Source organism: Nicotiana sylvestris, chromosome 2 (assembly GCF_000393655.2).
Source record: "Nicotiana sylvestris chromosome 2, ASM39365v2, whole genome shotgun sequence".
Lineage (NCBI taxonomy): Eukaryota > Viridiplantae > Streptophyta > Magnoliopsida > Solanales > Solanaceae > Nicotiana > Nicotiana sylvestris.
Genome location: NC_091058.1, coordinates 211,673,053 through 211,694,962, shown reverse-complemented (window position 1 = coordinate 211,694,962; position 21,910 = coordinate 211,673,053). Strand labels below are relative to the sequence as shown.

At 36.0% G+C, this 21,910-nt stretch overlaps 1 protein-coding gene across 1 annotated transcript; it reads right to left on the bottom strand.

Moving 5' to 3' along the window:
* Window positions 1-335: 335 nt before the first annotated feature.
* LOC104230494 (uncharacterized) lies at window positions 336-4,543 on the bottom strand. Its single transcript, XM_009783320.2, has 5 exons — window positions 4,054-4,543; window positions 2,749-3,561; window positions 2,234-2,503; window positions 1,925-2,035; window positions 336-1,110 (listed from the first exon to the last, which is right to left on the bottom strand). Exons 1-5 carry the CDS (start codon window positions 4,339-4,341, stop codon window positions 643-645), a joined length of 1,950 nt encoding a protein of 649 aa, XP_009781622.1. The 5' UTR covers window positions 4,342-4,543; the 3' UTR covers window positions 336-642.
* Between the last annotated feature and the right edge of the window lie 17,367 nt (window positions 4,544-21,910).

The following is a 21,910-nucleotide window of genomic DNA, read 5'->3' as shown; positions in this document are numbered from 1 at the left end:
TGAGGTGCTGCAAGCTGGTCCGGACACCACTGTGCTCAGGGAAAAAGAGAAAAAACTAATGGATTAACAGTAATTTACAGAGTTGTACTAATCAAATCTAAAAAGTTTCCAGTGATCCTTGTGTCACACAGCCATCATTTCTCTCTCAATTCTTCAGTACGTTAAAGATTGTTTTAAGTTCTGAAATATGATAATAGAATTAAGTAATCAAAGTTCAGAAGCATCCGTCCACCTTTAGAAACTAGAAAATGCAGATATCCAATCCTTCCCTCTTTTTTTTTTTTTTTTATAAATCATTTTTGTTGAAATATGAAGGCACATATGATGGAAAAATATAAAAGAAAACAAAGCTTTCTCAATTGCAATGTATAAGAAGCAATATTACAAGGCTTAAGGTATGCAGAGAAAATAAAAACTACAATCTAAACTGCACTTTATTCACAAATGAATTTAGTCTCTTGTTTCTAAACCTTAAAATTGGCAGACCCTTTGTCGGGATAGGGACAAAGGAAAACGCAGAATTTGGGAAGACGTTTGAGCTTAACACGAAATGCTATTTGCTCGATGTAAAACTGCTAAACAGAACCGGTCTCATTCCTCCCTCTCGATGCTTCATAGATAGCAAACACTGAAACAGTCATCTTACTTGCTTTCTTTCTTCATCCCTTCGTCAACCCACTTATCAAACTCAGACAACAAACTATAATCAACATCATCAAAAATTTTGCTCTCTAAAGGGTTCTGTCCTTTTAAAATGGACTTCTCGGAAGAACCTTCAACACCAGTGTCGTCTTGGTTCACATATGGTGACTCAAGAACTGGTGTCAGATGACTTTGTTCCAGTGTAATGTGATCTGACACCTCACATGTATCTGGAAGAATCTGAGACACAGATACATCCATCCTTTCACCCTCCACCACAGGATCTCTAACTGTCTCCCGACCCTCAGCATCGCCCAAAGCTACTTCGTTCCCTTTCTCACTATTGTCCTTGTCACCCATAGAGTCCTTGCCATGCTCTTGACCTTGACAACCATTGTCTTCACTATTACTAAAGTCACTAGAATCGCTTTCGCCGTGTCTTTCATGGTGGCCATTTTCTCCATCAAGCTGTTCAAAATGAGAAATGAAAGAACATCATTATTTTCAGGTATATACTGAAATAGCACAGACAAGTGAGCTAGAAAGGATGAGGTCTTTCTCTATCAAAGCTATATACCAGAAGATGAGGGGAGTCCATCAAAAAGTTCCATGGAGAAAGTTGATTTGTAATAACTATGGTGCACCAAGATGGATTTTTATGCTTAACCTGGCAGCTCATAGGGGGACTAAGCACAAGGGAAAGGCTGGCTAGCTGGGGTGTGACTGATACACTGGTGTGTCCTCTGTGTAATGTTGCTAATGAGACTATTGACCATTTATTTTTCAGCTGTGTGTACTCAAGTGGAATATGGAACATATTATTACAATGGCAAGGTTTGACAAGAAAGACTATGAGCTGGCAGCATGAAATGGCATGGATGGAAGTAAATGAGAGGGGTAGGAGCGCTAGAGCAGAGGTATCCAGAATGGCTATAGCTGGATGTGTATATCATATATGGCAAGAGCGAAACATGAGGATATTTCAGAATAAGCAAAGGCAAGAGGAGCAAGTTATCAGACAAATTATTCAAGAGATATTCTGCAGAGGTTCTATGTGGGCTCGATTGGCTAAAAAACTGGAACGCTTAAATTTTTACCCTTAGTTAGCCTAGTAAATGCTTTATGATGTTGTTGTTGTTTAGGGGTATAGTAGTGATAGAGATGATGCCCAGCTTTAGTGCTTGTTTTTTTGTTTTGTTTGAGCTGTACAAAGATTACTTGGTAATTAATAAAAAATTATTTACCAAAAAAAATTCAAATGAACCCCTACTTTGTGCATTACCTCGGAAGCAGTCTTTTCTCTTTGTTTCTTCGACAGAGACTTGATGGCTTTAAAAGCATCTGCAAAGGATGCTACCATGCAGTCCTTGAGTGATGCAACCTCCTTGTTGAGCTAGTGAAAGGGAAAAAAAACAAAGTTCAAAAACTGTTGTGTATAAAAATTCAAATACAACAACAACCCAGTAAAATCCCACTAATGGGGTCTGGGGAGGGTAGTATGTACGCAGACCTTACCCCTACCCTGAAGGAGTAGAGAGGCTGTTTCCGAAAGACCCTCGGCTCAAAGAAACAAAAAGACAAGTGGTCGTACCATCTGAATCTCACTTTTCAACTCCAACTGTCCATCACTCAGTCTTTTTAACTCGGTGCTACAGTCATCATTGTTCAAGGGATGATCAGGTTTGGTTTTAGGCTGCTTCCTACTTGTTTGAGGCGGCGGACCGCTAAAGTCATCATCACTAAGATGAACTTCAGCACCATCTCCAGATGCCACCTCATTATCCCTTTCATTTTCAAATGATTCAGGCAAATTCAGTGTTGTTTGCTCAAATGTTGTTGGAGAAATATTCCTCAGCATCAACTACATAAAAAACATTAGCATGAGAAGAGAATAAACGTTCGTCGATTCATAATTAATAATGGTGTAAGATGGTATAGTAATGGTTTTACATGTATAGCAACATGTTACAATATAATATACTAGAATAATACCATAAATATACACTTTTAAAGTGCAAAATATATCCTACATTAGTGTGTATGTTAATGGAATATCAAGTGTATATGTTAACACACTATACAAAAATGACGGTGCTTCCCAGTTACCTGATCCCGCTTCTGCATGAAAATCCCATTCGACAACTCCTTGAGGTTTGGCTTCTTTGTAACTTCCCAACTAAGTATGCGGGGCACTTTGTCATCAACCCGGAAAGCAATCTTCTTATTAACATAAGGGCAGCACTCGTAAAACCAACATTGGAATGCCAATGGTAATCCACGAAGCCTGTACATCGAGGGCTTCCCAAGCAACCTACCCTTAATAGACTTCAGTGTGGCTTTAAAGACAACTTTTCCCCAAGGGTACGTTTGATATGCACCGCTCTCAACGAGCCCAAAGTCATGCCTCGTGATATATTTATGATTCAGAGTGGAGAACAAGAATGTGTGTATGAAATATAGGATAGCAATGTTGACTGCATCCTCATCGGATTTCCATCTCTTGTTAAGGAAGCAGTCAATTAAGGATTGCTTAGGTACACTGCAAAGTTCAGAAAAGTACGTATCAAACAACCGATTCGTTCCATCGAAATCAAGGCACACATCAGCAACACCCGTACACTTTAACCCGGTGATAATACCAAACTCAACAAGCCCAAAACGCAGCCTGACATCATTCACTGAAATACACAACTCATCCTCTCTCTCGTGAACCACCTCCCTCAGCAATAGCGAGTGTATCAATTGAGGCTGAACCAATACATCAGGCAAATCAAGAAAATGCCCGAAGCATGTTTCTCTGAACATCTGAATCTGCCTATCATCCAACTTCGCATTCAACAATTTAACAACATCTACATTAGTGTGTGCCCCAATTCTTGCTGTGAAATGCTTTCTCGGTTGAACATAAAAATCCCAAGTCTACATAACAATGACACAACTATACTGTTAATACACCAGAAAGTTGTCAAATATATTGTACAATCAAAAAGTACAGATATACCATTTCTACATCATCTACTATACTCACGCACACATCATATACACTGTAATACACATAACATACCGTACATATACACATCAAATGCTAGTACAATATATACATACAGTTTACTAAACATATACATCATATACTATGTATATGCATAGACATAGAGCTATATATACATAAGATACATTATATATTACTGCCCCTATCCCAATTCATGCCACACTCTTTCATTTTTAGTGTGTCCCACAAAGAATGACTTTTTATATTTAGAAATAATTTAACTTTAAATTTCTCATTCTACCTAACGACATAATTAACTTATAGGTTGTACAAATGCCTCTGACTCCATGTCCATTCAAACAACATCACATAACAATGGAGCAGAAAGAGTAATAAAAAAACGAAAGAAAACTGGAAAGTACCTTCAAATCCAAGCTGGAACTCTTCCCCTTGTGTCCATAATCCAGCTTTCTCCTTTTGGGACTTTTATCAAACACATAGTCTTCATCAGAGTCAACTTGTACATGTTTCCCTTTCTTTTTTCTCCTGACATTACTACCCTTTCGACGCTTCCTTTTTCCAGAATTTTTCACACCATCTTTTTCATATACTTTGGATCCTTTTTTGGGCTGAACATTGATGGATTTTAGCTCCACTAGAATAGCAGCCGCTTGAGATCGGGTTCTTTTTCTCTCACTGATAATTTCCATTTTGTACTCTTTCAGATGATCGAAAACTCATAAATTCTTCAGTAGTAATAGCTCTAGGATCGAATTATAACCCTAATTCACTGCAATGACTGATTTTTCTTTTTCAATTTTCTAAAAAGATGATATTGCCATAGAAAAAAGATTAGGTTTTTTTTCTGGAAAATATTCGGGTCATCGAAGCTCGGGTTTCGGAGATGACGTTTTGCACAGTAATGAGAATCTAGTGAAACTAGAAAAGAGAGAGAAAAGTTAATTTACACCAAATCATACCATAATTTATAACGGTTAAGTGATAAATTAATACTCACTCACGAGTTAGCCAGTTTTCGAACTGGTCATTCAAAACTAGCAAGCGTTTGTAAAGTTATTGACAAATAGTTACTATTTTAGTGTAATAGGGACCGGTACAGTATCATATAGTGGAGATCGGTGCATCTGTGTATGAACTTCTAGCAAATTATATTGTAACTCCAACACGCGGAAAGTTCCATCATAATATACTGGAGATTGGAGCACATGTGTATGAACTTCCAGTATATTATGCTGGACCGATATATTTTACTGGAACCCCAGTATATTATGCTGCTGGAACTCCATTATAATATGTTGGAGTTTCAATATATTTATGCTGGAACTCCAGTATAATATACTTGAGTATTTTTCGGATTTTGAACAGTATTTTCGTTAAGATTTATCTTTACATGAAAAGTGGTTAAATTTCGATTACTTTTGAAACTGTGGCTATTTTTGAATGACCACTTGTAAATCTGACTATTTTTGAATTTCTCCCCATATTAATATATTATGTGTTGTGTTTCTCGCTTACACGTCCCTTAAGAAATATTAATTAGGAAAAAAATGGACTACTTTACCCTTATTTGTGTCTTAAGATATAATCTCTCATCATTGAATATTTATTTTATTTATGTGTTATCTCCATCAAGGAATAATTATTACTAAAGGTAAAAAAAGGAAAAAAAATAATTAATTTTGTCTTGAACTTCTAAAATGATAAATAATTTGAAACAATTATTTTTAGTAACCACGACTGTTAATATGAGACGACGGGAGCATGTGAATGCCTATTTAGTAATAACAATATTTATTGCGTATTTTATATATTTTTTGAATTGTTATCGGTGAAGCTAAGAATTTTACTAAAAACGTCAAATATAATAAATAAATAAATAAAGTAAGTAAGTAAGAGGAGCCAACGTATAGCATATACATAAAAATAAAACGACGCCCAACTCAACTGGAGAGACCTAACCTGATCAGAGAAGTGCTAATTTGGTTCGGATAGGCAATGCCACAACCTAAGTAATCAATAACAGCTTGTTTGGATGGTTGTTACCCATTGTATTGTATCGTATTGTTATATTAAATACGATGTTTGTTTTGATTGTTACTTAAATTTTATTGTATCGTATCGTTAAATCCGTCGTTACATAACGACGAAATGTGCCACTTTATGTAACGACCGATTTGGTGTGGTCGTGTCGTTACTGTTGCGGAAGCCAAATGTATATAGTGTGAATAAGTCACAACTACTATACCAAAAATTATGACAGCCACCAAATAATAAATAAGACAATAAAACAACAATAAAAGGAACACCAGAATTTACGAGGTTCGGCTAATTTTGCCTACTCCTCGGACACAACCAATATTTTATTCCACTCCAAATACAAGTGAAATAATACTAAAGAGAGAAGATACAAACGTTTTAAGAAGATAAGAAGGCAAATGAGAGGTGTGTTTAAATCCTAAACATTAAGCCTTCTTTTATAGGGGAAAACCCCCCAACTCTTCTTTTCCCACCGATGTGGGACAAAAATATTTGCCAAACTTAACAAATCTCCACCTTGGCAAAATTCCACATCTTCAATTTTCTCTCAATAACAAATTTTGATTGTGTCTTCATCTTCAATCTTCAGTTTTCAACAATGTTGATCAAATCCAAACAATGTTGAAACTTGACCGCAGTCACCACCTTTGTCAGCATATCAGCAGGATTCTCCGTAGTATGAATTTTCTTCACCGTGACTCCACCTTCTTCTATGATTTCTCGTACGAAATGATACCGAACATCAATGTGCTTCGTCCTTGCATGATAAACTTGGTTCTTCGCTAATTGAATAGCACTTTGACTATCACAAAAAATTGTGATACCTTTTTGTTCAACACCAAGCTCCTTTAGCAATCCTTGAAGCCAAATTGCCTCTTTCACAGCCTCTGTAATAGCCATGTACTCTGCCTCTGTTGTAGACAAAGCAACTGTTGACTGCAAAGTAGACTTCCAACTAACTGGTGCCTTTGCAAAAGTAAACACATAACCAGTAGTTGATCTTCGTTTGTCCAGATCACCCGCAAAATCTGAGTCACAATATCCAACTACAGACTGATTGTCTTCCTGCTCAAAAACTAACCCGACATCTACAGTATTATGAATATACCGTAGAATCCACTTCACAGCTTGCCAATGCTCCTTCCCTGGATTGTGCATATATCTGCTAATAACTCCAACAACTTGTGAAATGTCAGGCCTTGTGCAAACCATTGCATACATCAAGCTACCAACAACATTTGCGTATGGTACCTTTGACATATACTCTCGTTCAGCTTCATCCATTGGCGACATATTAGTACTTAGCTTAAAATGGGGAGCAAGTGGAGTACTAACTGGCTTAGTCTTGTCATCTATGCCAAAACGTTGTAGTACTCTTTTCAAATATTCTTTCTGAGATAAACAGAGTTTCTTTGAACGTCTATCTCTTATTATCTCCATGCCAAGAATTTTCTTTGCCTCACCCAAATCCTTCATCTCGAACTCCTTCTTCAGTTGAATCTTCAACTTATCAATTTCTTCCGAATTCTTGGAAGCTATCAACATATCATCAACATATAGGAGAAGATATACAAAGGAACCATCTTTAAGCTTGCGCAAATACACACAATGATCGTATTTGCTTCTCTTGTACCCTTGCCGCAACATAAACTCGTCAAATCGCTTGTACCATTGTCTAGAAGATTGTTTCAATCCGTACAACGATTTTTCAAGTTTGCATACCATATTTTCTTTTCCAGCAACTTTGAATCCTTCTGGCTGAGTCATGTAGATTTCCTCCTCCAAGTTTCCATGTAAAAACGCAGTTTTTACATCCATCTGAACTAGTTCCAAATCCAATTGTGCTACCAAAGCCAACATAATTCTAATGGAGGAATGTTTTACAACTGGAGAAAACACTTCATTGTAATCAATTCCCTCCTTTTGAGCATATCCTTTGGCCACCAATCTTGCTTTGTAGCGAACATCTACTTGGTTAGGAAATCCTTCCTTCTTTGCAAATACCCATTTGCACCCAATTGCTTTCTTTCCCTTCGGGAGATTGGCCAATCTCCATGTATGATTCTGATGAAGGGACTGTATTTCATCATTCATGGCAATCCTCCACTTATCTTCTTCTGAACTTTGGACTGCATCTTTATAAGTGGTAGGAACATCTTCAGCTACAATTGAAGTTGCACAAGCAACCGTTTCTATGAGACGAACAGGTTTCGTTATTGTTCTTTTTGGCCTGCTGGTTGCTATTGATTCAAGTTGTTGTTGAGGTTCCTGAGTTGGAATCTCCTCTACTGGCTCTCCTTCCAGAGGGTAATCTTCATTTGTTTCCTCCTCTGCTTCTTGTGTAGGAAAAATAAATTTTCCCTCAAACTCCACCTGCTTAGAAGCACCTTTATTTTGTTTGGTATCTTCTGTTACCTTATTTACCATAGCAGATTCATCAAAGGTAACATCTCTGCTGAATATTACTTTCTTTGTCATAGGACACCATAAGCGATATCCTTTGACTCCAGAAGTAATTCCCATAAAAATAGCCTTCTTTGCCCTTGGATCCAATTTTGACTCTGTCACATGATAATATGCAGTTGAGCCAAACACGTGCAAAGAGTCATAATCTACAGCAGGCTTTCCATACCATTTTTCAAATGGTGTCTTGCCATCAATAGCAGCAGATGGTAGACGATTAATGAGGTGGCATGCATATGTAACTGCCTCAACCCAAAATTCTTTGCCCAAGCCAGCATTGGACAACATACACCGTACATTCTCCAGCAAGGTCTGGTTCATACGTTCTGCCACTCCATTCTGTTGTGGTGTATGTCTGACAGTGAAGTGTCGGATGATGCCATCATTTTGACAGACCTTATTGAAATGATCATTTTTGTATTCACCTCCATTGTCTGTGCGAATACACTTGATCCTCTTGCCTGTTTGATTCTCCACCATCGTCTTCCATTTGAGAAAAATTCCCAACACTTCATCTTTGCTCTTCATTGTATACACCCATACTCTTCGGGAAAAATCATCAACAAAGGTTACAAAATAGTGCTTCCCACCCAATGAAGGTGTTTTGGAAGGACCCCAAACATCAGAGTGTACATAATCCAAAATGCCTTTAGTATTATGGATCGTTGTACCAAATTTAACCCTTGTCTGTTTCCCTTTAACACAATGCTCACAAAACTCCAAGTTGCAAGCCTTGACTCCTTTTAACAATCCTTGATCTGATAGAGTTTTCAAGGATTTTCCTCCAGCATGTCCCAAGCGCATGTGCCATAGCTTGGTTGCTTCTGCCTCTTTGTCGTCACTGGATGTCACTGTCGCTGTCCCAATAACTGTACTGCCACAATAGCGGTACATATTATTATTCTTCCGATTAGCCTTCATTACCACTAGTGCACCTGAGCATACTCTCATCACTCCATTTTCTGCAATGATTTTGAACCCTTTTGATTCTAGGGCTCCCACAGAGATGAGATTTTTCTTCAAATCCGGTACATATCGAACATCTATCAATGTTCTGATCATTCCATCATGGTTCCTTAATCGTATTGAACCAATGCCATATGAGGTAAGAGGGCTGTTATCCGCTGTGTGGATGACTCCATATTCTCCTTCTTGAAATTCCATGAACCAGTCCCTGTTGGGACACATATGATAGCTACAAGCCGAGTCCATCAACCATATGTCTGATGATGTTGATGACTCTGTTGTAACTAATGAGAAGTCTGAATCATCACAATCAGCTACATTTGAATCCATAATGGCCTTTCCATTATTATATTTGGCCTTATTCTTCAACTTCGGACAGTCTTTCTTCCAGTGCCCTTTTTCTCGACAAAAGGCACATTCATCTTTGCTGGGTCTGGATCTTGACTTGGATCTTCCCTTCTTTGTCCTCGTTTGATTTTGAGGACGACCCCTCACAAACAGTGCTTCTCCTTCTCCGCCCTTCTGTTTTTCTCGCTTTCTTTGTTCATAGCTGTACAAAGCCGAACAAACTTCTCTGAGAGAAACTTCGTCATTTCCATGGAGTAGAGTAGTTTCAAGGTGCTCGTACTCATCAGGAAGTGACGCCAACAACATCAAGGCCAAGTCACCATCATCATAAGTTGTATCCATATTTTGCAAATCTGTGACCAACTTATTGAAACTGGTGATATGTTCATTCATCGTGGTACCAGGAACATAGGTGAAGTGAAACAGTCTCTTCTTCATGTACAATTTATTTTGACTGTTTTTCTTCAAAAATTTATCCTCCAGTGCTTTCCATAATTTACTTGCAGAAGTTTCCTTTGTGTATGGATATTTCTGCTCTCTAGCAAGGTAGGATCGAATGGTACCGCAAGCAACACGGTTGATAATTCTCCAATCTTCTTCTCCAATAACATCTGGTTTCTTTTCTTCAATGGCCAGATCTAGCCCTTGTTGAAAAAGGACATCTAGAACCTCGCCTTGCCACATCCCAAAATGTCCGGACCCGTCAAATATTTCGACCGCAAATTTCGCATTTGACACAATTCTTGTCATAAGCGAAGATGCCAATGATGACGTATTGTTGACACTTGATGTAGATTCTTCTTGTTTATTGTCTCCCATCTTTGACACAAATATTATTTAATAGCTGACGACACAAATCAAGATTATTTCCTTTCTGGTGTGGAAGATCAGACTAAGCTGCAACCACAGAGCATACTCAGACAGAACCTTGACTCAGTTACCAAGATAAATCTTTTCTGATGTGGAAGATCAGACTATGCTGCAACCACAGAGCATACTTAGACAGTACCTTGGCTCTGATACCAATTGTTGCGGAAGCCAAATGTATATAGTGTGAATAAGTCACAACTACTATACCAAAAATTATGACAGCCACCAAATAATAAATAAGACAATAAAGCAACAATAAAGGGAACACCAGAATTTACGAGGTTCGGCTAATTTTGCCTACTCCTCGGACACAACCAATATTTTATTCCACTCCAAAAATACAAGTGAAATAATACTAAAGAGAGAAGATACAAATGCCTTAAACAGATGAGAAGGCAAATGAGAGGTGTGTTTCAATCCTAAACATTAGGCCTTCTTTTATAGGGGAAAAATCCCCCCCAAACTTAACTCCCAACCAATGTGGGACTTTGGCATTTTGCCAAACTTCAACAAATCTCCACCTTGGCAAAATTCCACATTTTCAATTCTCTCTCAATAACAAATTTTGGTTGTGTCTTCATCTTCAATCTTCAGTGTTCAACAATGTTGATCAAATCCAAACAATGTTGAAACTTGACCGCAGTCACCACCTTTGTCAGCATATCAGCAGGATTCTCTGTAGTATGAATTTTCTTCACCGTGACTCCACCTTCTTCTATGATTTCTCGTACGAAATGATACCGAACATCAATGTGCTTCGTCCTTGCATGATAAACTTGGTTCTTCGCTAATTGAATAGCACTTTGACTATCACAAAAAATTGTGATACCTTTTTGTTCAACACCAAGCTCCTTTCTTTTTCTTTAAGGTTGAGCTTGCTCAATTGAAACTAATGCTTTGCTGCAACAGAGAAAGCCACCTACAAAATATAATAACTAACGCTATTATTTACTTTTTTTAATGGGTGTCCCAAAATCTTTAAAAATTATAAAATTAGCCGAAGGGAGTATAAAGTAAAATTTTATTCTATATATGAGTTTTGCTAATTTGTTACCCAACAATAATAAGTTTTATACCCATTTTTAAATCTTTAACCCAACTTTCCCGACTTTTTTTCCTTCTCTTCAGTTTTTAAATTAATGATATTGTATAGCTACTTTCGAAATAATATTTTAAAAAATATATTCTTTTGTATACATGTATATTTTTATATACTATATACAAAAAAAAATATAAATTTTATACTTTTACGCCTATCACGCCTATCAAATATAAGTAAGTTCGGCGCGGGCTAAAAGTGATCTTTGCCCTTTAAATTTTAACTCAATTCATTCCCTTAAAAATACCCTGGTCTTCTTAGTGTTTCCAAATAAACTTCTAGTGAAATTTAAGAGTCAAAGTGGGACGATCGTAGAGAAGCTTAAGTTTTGATCATATTCCCTTCGAAAAAGCAAAAAATGGAAGATGATTAAGAGATAAAAAAACATATCCTAAAGGGAAAAATAAAGAAAACATTTCAAGGTGTTATGATAAATATCATGTTATGGTGGATGTCTACTCTTCCTTCATGATCTTCATGTCAAATACTTAATGACATATTCAATGACATATTTTCTATGTTCAATGACATATTGCATGATATATTTTCTTCACTTTTCATGCCTATATAAAGACCTTGTAATAGATAGGAAAATACACACAATTGAAGAAGAAAATCTCTTCCTTCTTTCTATCTCTATTTCTTGTTCATGTTTTACTAAATTATTTTTATTTCTTGTTCATGTTTTACTAAATTGCTTTTATTTTATAACACGTTATCAGCACAAGTCTCTAACCAATTGTATATATATCTACAAAAAATTTCCTACATCCGAAAAAATTACAATTAGAAGCTATACATATCATCACATGGTTAAATGTTAAGAGAAACTACGTATAGTAAGTAATGAAATGTAAGAAGGTATAATTATCTTATACTTGTCATTCCTTTAAAATCTCATATGCACACAACTTCGTACTACACTTGTATTGCATAAGCACATATTAATATTACATCTTTTATATCACATGAATGGAATAAAATTTTCGAAGTTCTATATGTGAAAATCATAGTAGCAGTTAATTGTTGATATGATGCATGTCATGGTAACCAAGGATATTTTATATAAATTGTCCTATGCATATTTATGTGTTAACTATCTTCAATCTGTCCTGCCGCTTTAAACATTTTCTTTTACTTGGATGAATTTTTTTTCCTTTTGGATTTTTACACTTGCATATAGTACCCAAAAAAAAGGAATAAAAATATAATAATAAAATTGGTCGCACTGATTAAAAGCATAAATCATCTTGAAGAAAACAAGAAATACTTCACATCTTTATCTAGGTTGATTAATTACTTCTTTGAAATTTGGAAAACAAACCAGCTATTGAGAAAGTATACTTCATAATTTATGGTCGTATCATTTGAAAGCAAACAATGATTAGTATGACTACTAGAAGAGGTATTTTTGAGTATCCATGACCTACTTGATGTTTGCTACTGACTTACCATTTTTAAGTATTTTATATGAATGATGCACAAGCTACAACTGGTAAGTTGTTACCTATAATGTCACTTTTCAGGTAATATAAATGCTGAATTTATGTATTAGTACTATATATATGTGTTGTTACCTATATGGTGTACTTTTGATAAATTTATTCACTAATTGCTTGGTTGAATTGAGTGAAGGAAAGTCATGGCGTTTAATCAAATCCAATAGGTAGGGTATACCCTGAAAACAACAATATTTTTGAGAGAGACTCAATAAATATTATGACAATGATTTTATGATCCTTTTAAACTCTAATAGAATTTAGAAGAAATATTCTGACTACAAATGGTTGTATTTCATATAGATGATATAAATGATTAATAAAGCTTTACGCTGATTTGAGATTTGTACACTTATTTAACAAAACAAATTTGATTTGCTAAGATGCAAATTAGTTGTGTATAACTTTCTTGGCATGTGATTGAAATTAAGTCTTGAGAATGAATCTCAATATTGTTTAGCCTATTATGCCATTGATTGAGGGTAAGACATCGAGATCAAGTCCTGATGCTCCATAATGATAAGAGTTGGGTTTGAGTCCCAATTTATTATGACCTAACATGCCTTTATATTGGTAAGATATTGGGTTTGAGTCCCAATGTACCATATTTATGATGTAATGATGACTAAAGAAAAATAATATATTTTTCATGAAAAGGCATGAAAATTGTCCCACTTGATTTGCTATATTCTTGAAGTAAATGTGATAGCAGTACATAATAAGTCTAAATGAAGACAAGTGGTTGAACAATGAAGGAGAGCGTTCAAAATAATAATAATCATCACTATGATTATAAAAGGAGAACAATAAGAGTTCTCAAAATATTCCTTCAAAATGTGAAGGCAATGCTTACCATCAAATTGGTATGAAAATAATAAAACACATCGCTGATTATGATCCATTCCTTGAAGAGAATGTGACTTGTGATAAGTATTGAGAATGCAAACCCATTCCTAAAGTTGAATGTGACAATATATGATAAAAACAATGAATAAAGACATGCAATTCATGATTATATGAATACCACACAACTCACCTCTAAGGGAGGTTTGAGTAAAATAAAGAGAATAAATATTATTGTATGGTTACATGAATATGTCATTGGTCGCGTACATGTGATACGCCAAATATTATTCGTCATGCCTTATAAAAGTTATTAAAGGCAAAATTAAAGCAAGAAATGTTTTGCTTATGATGATTTTGACCATGACAATTTATTATGATATAATTTTATTCGTGAAGGAGACATTTACCATATGAATGGTATGATAAAAAATCTTGTAGTACAAAAGTTGTTAAGAACTCCGGAAAAACTAATTTGTTACTACCCGGATGAATAAACTTATTCATGACATTGATATTGTAAAGTCTCAAAAGAAACTTTTTGAGTTTCAAATATATAAGTCAAAGTGATTGGCATATTGAGACTATAAATGAAAGGAAGATTGAATATCTTCATATTTCTATAATCATACTGGGTAAATATGAAAGGTTACCCGATCTTCTTTCTATTTGTACTACACAAATATAAGCATGATGCTGGAATCATATGCCATAAGTAAACTAGAGGTTTACTAAAATAAATATTAATTGGCATGACCGGTTGACCATTTCGGTTCAATTATGATGCGAAAAATTAATTAAGAATTACATTGACATATATTGAAGAATAGAAGATTCTTCAAGAATTTTCTTGTGCTGTTTATTCTCATGATATACTAGTTAAAGATTGGGATTGAATCCCTTGATTTCTGAAAGGAATAAAAGGTGATATATATATGGGCCCAGTCATCTGCCATATGGACCGTTTACTATTATATGATTTTAATAGATGCATCTATTTTATGGTCGCATGTGCATTTATTATCAACTTGCAGTTTGATTTTTGCAAGATTGCTTGCTCAAATTATTAGAGCACAATTTCAGAATATAAATTATGATGATTTATCTTGATAATACTAGTTTAAATCTAAGTTTGTTTAGCAGAAATTGTATGCCTCCAATTATAGCTAAATCATTGGTTATGAGAACAAAACTCCCAAAAATGAAATTTGGTATGAGATGTATTATTTAATATACGCCAGCACTTGTACGCATCTAGCCAAATTATGAAAAATTCTCCCTATCACAATCGGTTCAGGGTCAAGAACCAAATATATTCTATATAGAAATATGAATGTGATATATGATTTAATTATGCCACCACAATGCACAAAGATGGGTTCCCAAAGAAGGTTGGGAAATGTGTTGGTGATCCCAACATTAGGGGGAGAAAATGGATAGCTGAGAAAGTGATACGTGAAATGAATTATTATGAATACATATAGATCCTCGTACAAGAAAATATGAACTTGAAGTTCAAGTGATAATTAATTTATAAATTATTGCCAGACGCATTTGCTGACCCAAAGCTAAATGTCATATTTCAACTGTTAATGCTCCAACTAGAATAAAGTCCATGAGGGACAGAGTCTATGGCATGCATGAAGCGTAACAGGCCAATCGGTTCCAAAGATAAAACTCCTTGAAGAAGGAGAGGGGCAAAATGGTCATAATAAGGAGGCAAGTGCTCTAGAAGAGCACCACGACATAATACTTCGTAAGACCTCATGTGAGAAGCTCAGGTACCTGAAAATAATGAGATAAAAAGATCTCAATAAGTTATGTCTTTATTGTGTAATAATTGGACCGATATAAAATGATCGTCGACGATATTGTTAACATAATGTAGCGCTCAATATTATTAATATTGACGAGGATCTTGAGCTCAAATTTGTCATGAAATTTGGACAGATAAATGATTGGCCAAATGAAAAATACGCAATGAAAATTGACTTCACTTGAAAAATGTGAAGTTGGGCGGATAGTCCCAACACCTGAAAATATAAAGCCAATGGAGGTTTAAATGTGTTCTTGTGCAAAAAGTTCATGTCGATAGACATAAAGACGATTTGTGACACAAGAAAATTAGTAAATATCCTCACATTGATTATATGGAGACATGTTCTCTTATGGTGGATATAATTATTTCAGATTTTAATCTGGCAATACATGAAAACTTGATATGCGTATAATGGAAATCATTGAAGGATTAAAATTGTGAAGCATATTAATGTTTCCAAGAAATCTATTAAAGAAAGCTTCAAAAATCCTTATACGAATTGAAACAATCAAGGCGCATGTGTATAATCACTTGTGTGAGTACCTATTGTAAGCACGTGATTTTTGCACTATATGAGAATTACTCCCAAAAATTCCAAAAATAAAACAATTTTTGTTTGTTTGCAATTGTCGTGAATTTTGTATTATTTTTCTTCTATTGTTTGCATTTGTCTGTGCATGTTTATTTGCTAAATTAATAAAAAATACAAAAATATGTCGCATTTGCATTTAGGATTTAGGTTTGCAATTATGAGTAATTAAGTTTGTTTTACAAGAATGAAAATTACAAAAATAGGCATCTTTTGCATTTTTAGCATTTAATGTCCAAATTGTGTGATTTTATTTTATTGATGTTTAATTTTGGGTGATAATTATTATTAGAAGTTAATTAGTATTTTAAGATAATTTTGGTTTTTATAATTTAATTTCATACATTTTAGTTTTATCAATAAGTGAAAGAAAAGAGAACAAAAAATAGACGAAAATCGGATTGGGCCTCTTCTTCAATTTTAAACCACAAGCCCAAGGATACCCAACCTTCCCCTACGTCAACCCGATCCAGTCCGCCCCATAACCAAACCACCCGCCCAACCCCTTTTCTTCATTTTCATATTCATTCCCCCCAAACCCTAAACATAAAACACCCGCCCCCTCCCCCATCTTCTTTCTCCTCCTGCTCCAAGCCCCACCTTCTATGGCTGCCCTCAACCATGGCTGCCCGTCGACCACCCTCCAGTCCACCAGCCTCCTCCTCCCGACCAGCTGTTGTCGCTGCTTCGTCTTCTTCTCCGTCGTGAAACGAACCACCATGAATGACATCGACCACCCTTGCTGTCTTCATCTTCCCATCGCTGCTGTTGTTTCTTCTTCCTCAACCTCACGTCCAAACGACCCCCAGCCACGCTGGAAAAACCAGTGTTGCTACCCGTCTTCACCAGCTGCTATAACAGCAGCGACGAACACACACACACACACAGTCGCCATGGCTGTTGCTGCTGCTGCTTCGTCCAGCTTCGACCATGGCTGCCCTCTCGTCGTCACCACCCCAGCTTCAACTACCAACAACCCTCCCCGTCCGCCATTGACGAGCAACCATGGCTGCTGCACCTTCTAGCTTCCATGGCTGCTGCACCTTCTACTGCTTCGTCTGCTACGTCCGGCCAGCTCCACCAGTTCATTGACAAGCAGCGTTGCTACTGTCCCTTTCTTCTTCTTCGTCGACTGAACTCCATCACCACCGAAAAATGGCGACGGAAGTTTGTTTCATCAATGGAGTTCGTTTAAAGCTCGAGGAGAGTTCGTTTGAGTTTGTCGACTGACTTTCAAGTTTATCGTTCCATTTGGTGTAACGTTCCTGTTGAGTCGAGATCCGTTAGGTCGTTGACAGTCTTGGTTTGAGTTTTTCCATTGCCGTTCGAGTTCGTCGTTGTTAATTTCCGGTTAGTTGGTTTAAGTTTCATTTCTGTCCGTATTTTGTTTGATATTCTCAGATTTGAAATCAGTATATGTTTGATTCTTTTCTTGTTCATTGTTTATCATTTCTTGATTATTTCTTCAGTTTGTTTTTATTCATTGTTCTTGTTTAGTTTTAATATAGGAATGTGTTAGATTTAATTCGGGTTCATTGTTTGTTTGAAGTTTGTTAGTTTTTCATCAAGTGATTTAATGTGAGTGTTTATGTGTTGGTCTTTAAATTTTAATTTAGTTTGAATCATTCTTTGTTATGATGTTGTTTGATTTAGTTTGAGTTCAACTGATGTTGAGTTTAGTGATTTAAATCTACTTGTTTGTCCTGTTAAGTTTGTTGATCTGAATCTAACTCTGTTAGTAATTCATGAATGTTGTTAATTTGGCAAGTTTATTATGCAGAAGTTGATTATTTGTTGATGAAATTTGATTAGGAATTGGTTATAGCTGTTTTAGTTTGGTTAATTGATTTAGGAGAATTGGATATAGCTGATGGGGGTAGAATGTTCAATTGCAGTATTTTCAGGGGTAGAAAGGTAAATTGCAGTATTTTCAAGGGCATTTTCGGGATTTTAAAGGAGTCTTAAAAATAATTAATGAGTGCTCTGTCCACTAAGTATTAAATAATATTTAAATAATATTAAAATAATACGTCGTGGGGGACAAGACATAATGGTGGGGAATTTCCAAATTGTTTAATATAGTGGGAGACAAAACATGCGGTAGTGGGGCAATAAGTGATTTAAATAAGGAAAAGATATGTGTTAGTGGGAATTAATACATTGTTTAATATGGTGGGGGACAAAACATTAGGTAGTGGGAAGTTAAAGGGGGATGAGTAGAAGATAGTGTGATTTAATTTTAAATGCTGGAAGTTGGTAAATGAATAGAGGGGCTTGACACAAATAAAAGGAGGATTCCGAAAATATACAAGAGAATTCCGAAAAATATTGAAAGGGGATAGGGGATTGGCTGAATATTGAGAAAACATTTCGAAGGAGATTCGAAAGAGAGAGTAGTATACACCCGATATACAATCTGCATACACTGGATATACAGAGGGGTCAGAATTTAAGGGTTAAACATTAACTGGTCTTTCAATCTAAAAAAGATTCACTTTGTTTATGCCCGTTGATTGTTGTTGGTGTTTCTGGATTTTCGTTTGATTTGTTCCTTGAGTTTGGTTGGTTGTTTGCCACTACTTCACTGGTTTGCTGGATTTTTATCTTGATTTTAAAATCTGTCACTGGTCTCTCGTTGCTGGTTGTTACTGGTTGCTGGGTGTTGCTGTTGTTGTATGCTACTGCATTTCTGCTGATCTTCCTTTTCTTTTGCTTCCAATACCAAGTACACAACTGACACGTTGGTTACTGTAAACTGAAATATGAAGCATGAATATGAAATGAAGAGTTGAAGTTCTGAATTTATCTTAGTTATATTCTGAATTTTATTTGTATATATACATTATTTAGCTTACTCTAATCAGAAATATATAGTTGTTTAATATATATAGTGGAACATCTGACAGTAGCTTAGCGGACGAACTATCTATGTATTGCCTAAAAAATAAATAAATAGTGTAGTAACTCTGTCTAGTTAATTCGTTATTGTTGGATGATGATCATGTCTCAAAAAGCATGTTAGCTGATTTAGACTATTCTTAAACATTCAACAGTTAGCCCATTAAACGAATAGACCGTTTCGGAACTTGTAGGAATATTGTTTAGCTAAATACTATTGGTTAATTTCAGCATGTAAATGGTCTAGGATTAAAATTAGATTGCCAAGTTTTTTTAATTTGACAAACTGTGAGCATGCCTAGTATAATGTAACTAGGTAGTAACATGTGAATAAGATGGCCGAGGTCCAGTTTTGTGCAATACACGTTGGACCTGGGTACACGTTGGCCAACAGGCTGTCCATATTGTGTTTACATTCTGATTTAACAAATTGCGTTCGGAACCCGACTATAACAACTCATAAGCATGTAAATAAATTAGGACCTTTTCACTTTCATTTTTTAGAGACAAATTTAATAGAAAAATGTAGGCACTTTAGGATTATCCTTTTGAAATAAATGAGATGAGCCTCACCCAATAAAACGCACAAGTTGCGGGGCCCTCAATAAAATGTTAATAATTGTATAGACTTCGGGATCGGTCGTTTAGCAAATTTCACGGCCTTACCCAAAATAATGATACGCTAGTCGCTTTAGGCGCACCTTTAACAATTTATTTTCTTAAACTCGGGTGCACATTTATGTGATCCAAATCCAAATCTCAACAGAGTCGAAATATGTCGATAACCACGGGTACATTGATGTGACGTGGTTCGAGATATATTTTCACGATGTTGCAATTCTCGATAAAAAATAATAATAATGATAAAAACGATTAAAAGTTAAAATTCGCACATATGTTCAACATGTATTATATCAGATAATCAAGCTGAATATGACAGTTGAGCGACCGTGCTAGAACCACGGAACTCGGGAATGCCTAACACCTTCTCCCGGGTTAATAGAATTCCTTATCCGGATTTCTGGTGCGCAGACTGTTAAACAGAGTCATTCTTTTCCTCGATTCGGGATTCAACCGATGACTTGGGACACCATAAATCTCCCAAGTGGCGACTTTGAAATAAATAAATAAATCCCGTTTCGATTGTCCTTTAATTGGAAAAACTCCCTTCCGCGCCCCTTTGCGGGCGGCGCGGGCGAAAAAAGGAGGTGTGACAGCTCTGGCGACTCTGCTGGGGATTTGGAACCAGAACCACTGGTTCAGGGTTAGAAATTCGAGCTTAGATAAATTGTTATATTTGGTTTTATCTGATTTTGTTACATGTTTGGGCCCAATGTACTAAATGTTGCTTTTACCGCTTTGTTATTTTCCGAATTGTATATAAACTGTGCCGAAACCCTTCTCTTCTTACCTCCGGGGATGTGCTTACTGGTTGAGACTCCCTATTCTGTTAGTGTCATACCCTGAAATAAAAGAGACTCAGAAAGTTTCTAAGCCGGCTGGCCTTTTGGTTCCCGGAAAGGAGCTCCTTCCTCAACTCGAGTTGTCCGCTCGGGTACACTGTCTAGAACATATACCCAGGTTGAACCTAGAATAACTTGACTTCATGTCGGATCCCTAGTAGGAACGTTTATTTGCATCATGTTGCATTTGACTTAGGGGACTGAATATCTACTGGGGAGGTAACCCAGAATCTCTGGTTCAGGGTTCAAAAATTCGAGCTTAGAATAATTGTTATTATTTGGCTTCATTTATTATCTGATTTTATTACATGTTTTAGCCTAAATGTGCAACATGTTACTCTTACCGCTTTGATATTATCTGAATTATATATAAAAACTGCTACGAAATCCCTCTTTTCTCTCTCTTGAGGTGTGCACGCTGGTCGTGACTTCTTTCTGTTAGTGTCCTATTCCAAAATAGAACGAGGATTCAGAGGAGTTGCAAAATCAGATGATCTTTTGGTTACCGGTACGCAGTTCCCATCCTCGGCTTGAGTTGTCCGCTCGGGTACACTGTCTAGAACACCGACCCAGGTTTTGAACATAGAATAACATGACTTCATGCCAGATCCCTAGTAGGAACGCTTATTTGCATCACGTTGCATTTGACTTAGGGGACTCAATACAGGGGTTGGGTCCGTCTAGGACTAGCAACCTGAAATGAAAAGACCATCCTGATGCATCCTATTTATTTTCCGTGCATTTATTTGTCTCGCGCCCGTATGCTGACCGACTTTTGAATATCAGGAATATTGTGAAATTGAGGGAAAAAAAAGAAGTGAAATAGCGGTTAGGGAGTTAATTGTTTATTTTTGAAAAACCCAATGCCCAAAATACTGTCGAAACTCTGTCGAAATTTTGAGAAAATGAAAAAAATATATGTTTTATTAGTTTGTTTTACTAAAAGCAAAGGAAAATAGAAAAAAAGAGTCGTTGTTATATCTTGTTTTCAAAAATAGAAAAGGAAAATAGTTTGTCTTGCCATGAAAAATGAAAATAAAAAAGAGCCTTATTTTTAAAATAGTTTTTTTATTTGTTTATGAAAATGCCAAAAATGAAAATGAAAAGAGTCGTGCTTTGAAAGTGGTTGTGTTATTTGCTGCCAAAAATGAAAATAAAAAAAAAGTCCTGTTTTAAAATAGTTCAGTTAATTCGGCGAACTACGCTGGTTTGATTCTCACCGGATGTGAGATACGTAGGCAGCTCTAATCGGGTCCAACCTCCCCTTTTGCTAAAATAGCCAAAAAATATGTCAAATTTTAATTTCATCATAGAGAAGTCGGGTGACGCTGTTTTGTCAAAACAGCCGAATGTTCCCGAAAGGG